This window comes from Seriola lalandi, unplaced genomic scaffold (assembly GCF_002814215.2).
Source record: "Seriola lalandi dorsalis isolate HSWRI2012SDOR001 ecotype SW California unplaced genomic scaffold, Sedor1 jcf7180002054618, whole genome shotgun sequence".
NCBI lineage: Eukaryota > Metazoa > Chordata > Actinopteri > Carangiformes > Carangidae > Seriola > Seriola lalandi.
Genome location: NW_019525171.1, coordinates 19,945 through 26,240, shown reverse-complemented (window position 1 = coordinate 26,240; position 6,296 = coordinate 19,945). Strand labels below are relative to the sequence as shown.

Genomic DNA, 6,296 nt, shown 5'->3' with positions numbered 1-6,296 from the left:
CCCCCCCCCCCCACAGCTAGAAAACATTTTGATTCATGATGAAGACTGAAGAAAACTGAAACAGGAACAATTAAGTCCAAGGTCACTTTAAGTCACTAGCACAAATACCAAAATCCTGGTTTCCTCCAGGCGGAGCGTGAGGTCGGCCCAGGTTCCTCAGACATCCTGTGTTTCTGCACCACTCATACCCTTCACTTCCTGTCTCTCACACCCAGAGACAGGAGGCCTGGGAGGGCCGGCCTCAGCCGAGGTCTGCCCGGCCCAAACCTCCAGACTTGTGTCTTATAATCAGGCTACGCTAACAATACCGACAGACCGCCGCAGCGCCACCCAGCAGCCCCCGCTCACTACCAGCCCCGGGTAGGTGTGGTGGACGTAAAGCTCGCTCACACTTCCTCTACGACACTCTATCATTGTTCTTCTCCTTTCGGAAGCAAAGGAAGCGATCCCTCCCATCCCCTCCAGTCTTGCTCTCTCCTCCCTGGCAGGGATGTTTAGACTTCAGGCTTCCTCTGCAGCGGCTCTCAGGTGACGGGTGGCAGGGACTCCTGGTAAGTACTTCTTGTCTGACGTCCACCGCGGCCTGAACCTCTCAATTTAAAGAGAGCTTCGAACTACAGTGACACGCCAATCAACTCGGCCTATCTGACTGCAGGGCCGCGAGTAAACCCACATAACATGACACTCAACAGAAGCAAAGTCACCATAAGCAGCTGAGAGGGTTAATGACCTTCTGAGAGTGCAACGCCTGCCTCCTCTTTGAATCAGGCATTTGAGCCTTCTTCCCAGAAACTCGCTGTGTGTCTTAAACAGTTCGATCTGAGGAAAACAACAATAAAACCCGACAACAAAAGGAGTCCCGGCAGATTCCCATGACAGAGGGAGACGAGAGCGACACAGAGTCTGGTGGTTTGTGAAGGAATCCAGCTCATTCCAGTGAGATCTTCTCCCTCCGTCTCTGACTCCAAGTCAGTGTTAAAAGAAAGAAAACACACGCCAGCACAACAAAGTGAGGAAGAATGAGAGCGAGGCTTCGGTCGACACGCCTGCCCCCTCCCCTTCCACTCCTCTGGGTCACAGCTCGCTGTGGCACAAAGGCAGAGCTGTGGTTACAACCATTTATAGAACAAACATGTTGGTTTATTAACCCAACAACATGCAGCCTCTGCTCCTCCGGCTCCTCTCCACCGGACAGTATGTGCGTGGACGTGTCAGCTCAGCAGGATGCATGAATGCACTCGTACACGTGTTGGCCTGTGGCGGCGGTGTTAGCTAACTGTGCCAGTTATCTGTGTGTCCTCTCTGTCGGCTGCTGAGTCTCAGCTCAGACCACATCAGTCACAGACGCAGCGCTCACACCGGCTCTGCAGGAAATGAAGTGCTTCAAAATCACAGTGCCAATTAGCAGATGACTGGGGGGGGGGGCACCCTTTAACGTGGTCGAGCGACGGGGGAGGAGGACAGTGATGTCTAGTGCAGAAAGGAATGGTCAAATCTTCGATCACTCCGTCATTCCATCGGAAGAAAGAGAATAATTTAAAGGAATAGTTTGACATCATTTTATTGGCGATCTGGATTCATGCTCTTGTGATTTTTAATTTGGATTGTGGGTGTTTCCTCGAAGTGCGGAGGGAGGTTCTGTGAGTGAAAACATTTTGTCACATGACTGTTTTCAGCTGGTAAAAAACAAAACAAGCCGCAGATTCCTGTCTCCACGAGGAACGCTGCCACTGTGGGATTTCGTTTCAGGCGGGTTTTCATGTTCCAAAACATCAGCTACAAACTTCTCCTCCTCTCCTCCCTCGTTCTGTTTGCAGCCGCCTCCTCTGGCTCGGGTCCGCAGCTCGCCGCAGCTGGAACACTGGTCTCTGTGTCGCTCTGTGGTCTGGACGCAGCACATCTCCGTTCCCTCTCTCTGCTTCTTATTCATCTCTTTTCCTCGGGCTGACCAGAGTGCAGCTGTAGGTTCAACCAGAGGCTGGGAAATACCCGCTGCAAGCTCTCACTGCATGACAATACACTACAATACACCAGAGCTGCAGCAGTCAGCCCAGCGTGAGAACCAGGACCACCTTGAAACCCAAACCCGAGCTAGCCAGACCCAAAACAATGACTCTCCTCCCCCTCATCCCCTGACTCTGAGTGTAGCATGAAAGTGTGGTGTGTAAACAGAGGAGGAGATGACAGTTGTCTGTGTGTGTGTGTGTGTGTGTGTCTGTGTGTGTCTGTGTGTGTGTCTGTGTGTGTGTGTGTGTGTGTGTGTGTGATTAGACTGTTTGAAGCATGAAGTGCCTCCAGGGTGTTAAGCCCAACTAGACACCCACAACAGGTGGAGAGAGAGATGGAGGGAAATGGGAGAGGACAGGAAGTGCGTGTGCAGCTGCTCTGAAGAGAACAGGTGGAGTTCATCCACCCGTCTCTCCGAGGAGTGAAGAGGAGAATAAAACTCTTCATGAACTGAATGAGGAGGAGGAGCAGAGGAGGGAACGAGTGCATGGGAACAATGTTGTGTATTTTTTCTTCCCCAGATGAGAGCCCGGCCTTATTTCCATGACTCCCTCTACAGTGTGTGTTTGTGTGGCTCTCGGTGTGTGTGCTGCATGAATGTGAATGTGTGACGGTTACTTACAGCCAGGTAGAGCATGGCGAACATTGAGAAAGAGGCGTGTCCTGAGAAAAAGGATTTCCTGTGGAGAGAAAGATGATCTTCAGTCAGTTTATATATAGATATAAATATAGATATAGATATATAATGTACAGTATGTCCTGGTGTTGAAACGCACCTGGCCTCCTGAACGTCACTCTCGCTACCGGCGCAGGTGTAGTTGGTGATGTATCCCAGTGAACAGTTGATGGTGGAGAAATCCGGCTTGCACACGTCCAAGAAGTGTGGTCTCATACGACCCACCGACACTTTGGCGATGTCTGTGAACGACTGGCTGACGGCACAACCGAAGAGAAACACGCCCATCTGCCAGACGACACACGTCAGTGATTCGACATGGCACCGGCGTAAATGCTTATAATTGACCGTTAGCTACAAATCCACTAGCGCAGGACGGAGTTGCTAACATTAGCCTGTAGTAGCATGCACACTGATACCACACTGCACACTGGATGTACTTCTGTAAAATAATGTAGCATGAAAAGCCACTCGGCCTGTGAAGTGACTTGCATGAGAGCAGACAAGCGCACTATTAATCCAGTCCTTGCACTTTAGCTCTTGTAGTTTTGGTTTTTGGAAAGGGTTAAAAATAAAAACACCATCCAAACTTGCAGCATACAGAGAGTTGCTCTTACTACAGTCCATTCACGCAGCTTGGACAGCGGGTTTTAGCAAACGGTCAGTTGTGTATGTGATAATGTGAAAAGCACTGACCTGCTTGTAGAGGGCTGCGACGTAAGGGTTCCCGACAAACGACTTGGTTCCCACATGTTGTTGGTGAATCCTGAAGCATTCCCCAATCACAATCTAAAGGAGAAGATGTGTTTGTTTGATGCTGTTAGATCGTACAGTCGTACCGTGCAGTGAGATTAACCATGCAGTACAACAGTAACGTCTGAGTGTGTTTCATGCAGGAGATCTAATGTAACTGCAGGCTGACGTGGCGGGTGGAGAAGAGATGGTGTGTGAGGGACAGACAGCAGAGTCAGAGTGAGTGAGACTGACAGACAGACAGACAGAATGAGCATGGCCTGCCTTTCCGTCCGGCAGTTTGGATGTGATGTGAGATCACTGAGGAGTGGTGACGCTCTGCTCAGTGACATGATGGTGGTGGTGGTGGTGGGGGGGTTATGTGGGATATGAAGGATAATGAGAGTAAAGGCAATGGAAAAGGGGAAAATATGAAACCAATGGAAACAATCTGGGTAAATATCTAAATCATGATTGTCTGATACGAGGAGGCGACGAGGCTGAAACCGAGAGCTGAACCCTGGATCCTCGGGTTTTCCTTACAGGTGGTTTTGAGTAACGCTGGGCCCCATGAAAAGACTTCGTCTGCGCTGAGGGGGCTTATACCAAGCCATCCCCGGAGGCAGGGGGGATGTCAATCATATCTCTACCACCTGGGGTACGTGACTGACAGACCTGCCGCTCTCCACCACTAACCACATCTCCCTTTCCTTCCTCCGTCCACACAAGGCTTCACTCTCCCTGTCCTCACCCTGTCTCTCAGGAACACACCTCCGAGCCGGTGGACACCCCGCACTGACTGTAAATGCACACACACATGACGCCTCAGTGTTCTCCAGACATCCTATTACTGCAGGAGCATTCAGTGTGTGTGTGTGTGTGTGTGTGTGTTGTTAGGCTTGATAAACACACCTATCCTGCCTATTGGGTGGTCAGCTGGCAGGCTCACAGCCAGGAGAAACAAACATGGAGGTGTATTATTTGTGTGTGTGCTATTGTCAGTGAATTGTTCTGATGTGAGCGGGAGATTAGAACCCCAGGAGGCTGATACAGGCCGGGGAAGTTTATTTGTGTTGTCACTATTTGCATTCAGACCTCTCTCCTCCCCTTCTTTATCTGGCCATCCAGAGAGCAGACGCGTTCTGCCACAGATACACCACCCTCCTCTGCCTCGCCCGCGGCGCTCAGGAGGTGGCTGATGGGATTATTTGGATCTTCAGAGTGTGTGCTTATGGAACTCTGTCTAACTGTGTTTCTCACAGTGGGATTTCCCTCACAGTGGAGACAAACAAGAGGTCCAACTGGAATCTGCTACCAATGCATGTATATGTGTGCATATACATCATATGTGTGTGTGTGTGTGTGTGTGTGTGCGCACGCCTGAATGACTGAGCGTGCACGTGTGTGCTTTAAAGGAATGGTGTCGGCATGGCAGGAGACGCCACTAATGGAACACAGCTGTGTGAGACACGCCAGCTCTGCCCACACGTGAACATGTGAGGGGAGTAACAAACACACACTCCTGGTTCCAATGAGCAGAGGAGCCGAGGTGGTACACTGTGTGTGTGTGTGTGTGTGTGTGTGTGTGTGTGTGTGTGTGTGTGCCCACCACGCTGGTGGCGAGGAGACGGTGGTGAAGCGACGTCTCAGTCTGGGAACTTATGAGGGGGGCGTACCACTGAGAGTCTGGGGGCTGTAAAGATCATCTAGCCCGACCACGTGGCAGTAACTGACACACACGTACCCCTCCTAATGTCATTATCACATGTTTCCACTAACCCCGACCCCCGCCTCTAATCTGCTGTTCCCTCTCCGGAGCGAGAGTCAAGTCGTGGGAATGGCGGCTTGACCGGAGACGCGCCTCAGGCTATCACTGCGGGCATGGGAGAGAGCAGCCGCACAGTCACCCACGGTAACGTGCGCCGCACAGAGGGCACGGAGTCACGGCGCAGGGTATGAGAATGGACCGGGAGCTCGTAAAATCCCTCTGGTCTCTGGCGTGCATGCGTCAGCACACACACACACACACACACACACACACAGATACACACTTCCTAATGTTGCTTGCGGGGGCCAAGGGCCACTTGGTCGATTAGCAAAGTAATAAAACAACAGGCCGTTACAAACGGCTGGTGACTCAAGGAAGAAGAGGAAGGGATGATGAAGAGAACATTACAGAGTGGAGGGGGAAGACATTTAGACATTCACACACTGGAGTGTTTTAGAAAATACTGCATGACAAGAAACCACTCAGACGTTTTGATGAAGGGCTCTACGTTAGCTGAGAGTCTGAGTTACAAATGAGACTAAAAGAAGCAAACAAAGGGAGGTGTGACTTACAGAGAAGATGGCAATAAGAATGCCAACACCACAAAGCACAGCATCACTAATGGTGTCTCCGTCTTTATGGGGGAAGCGGATGGACTCGTCCGAACAGTAAAACCCGCGCTGGTACGGCTTTATGGTGCTAGTCTCAATGATCAGGAAAGGCAGGCTAGCTACAAGAGACACAGAGAGAGAGAGAGAGAGAGAGAGAGAGAGAGAGGAGGAGGGAGAGGAGAAAGAAAAAGCATAAAAGCACCAGGTCAGTGACACAGACATAAACAGAGAGAACGAGCGAAGCACAAGGAGCATGCTGGCACCGGGGGATCATGGGATACCGCAGAAGTGGGAGGGGCTTCAGGGTGTCATGTACGGGCAGCTTAGAGCAAAGTAGTGACAAACTTTCAGATAAGACTGTGACATGAGATTAATATCACATCAACTTTACTGACTCTCCCGGAGCGCCGCCACTACGTCGCAGCCGCCGCCATGAACCTCCAGCCCTCCCTGTTTCTGCCCTCAGTGTTCCCCCGGGCTGACACTCTTTGTGTGTATGTAT

At 51.1% G+C, this 6,296-nt stretch overlaps 1 protein-coding gene across 2 annotated transcripts in view; it reads right to left on the bottom strand.

The window, feature by feature from the left end:
- Positions 1-6,296, bottom strand: part of plpp3 (phospholipid phosphatase 3) — a 28,552-nt gene that overhangs the window by 7,897 nt on the left and 14,359 nt on the right. Inside the window, exons 2-5 of one of the 2 annotated variants that reach the window (XM_023420116.2) lie at positions 5,756-5,913; positions 3,380-3,472; positions 2,784-2,971; positions 2,630-2,687 (exon numbers count right to left, since the gene is read on the bottom strand). In XM_023420116.2, the coding sequence (XP_023275884.1) occupies positions 2,630-2,687; positions 2,784-2,971; positions 3,380-3,472; positions 5,756-5,913 (497 nt within the window). The remainder of the gene's footprint in view (positions 1-2,629; positions 2,688-2,783; positions 2,972-3,379; positions 3,473-5,755; positions 5,914-6,296) is intronic. The other variant, XM_023420117.2, reaches the window with a different exon arrangement.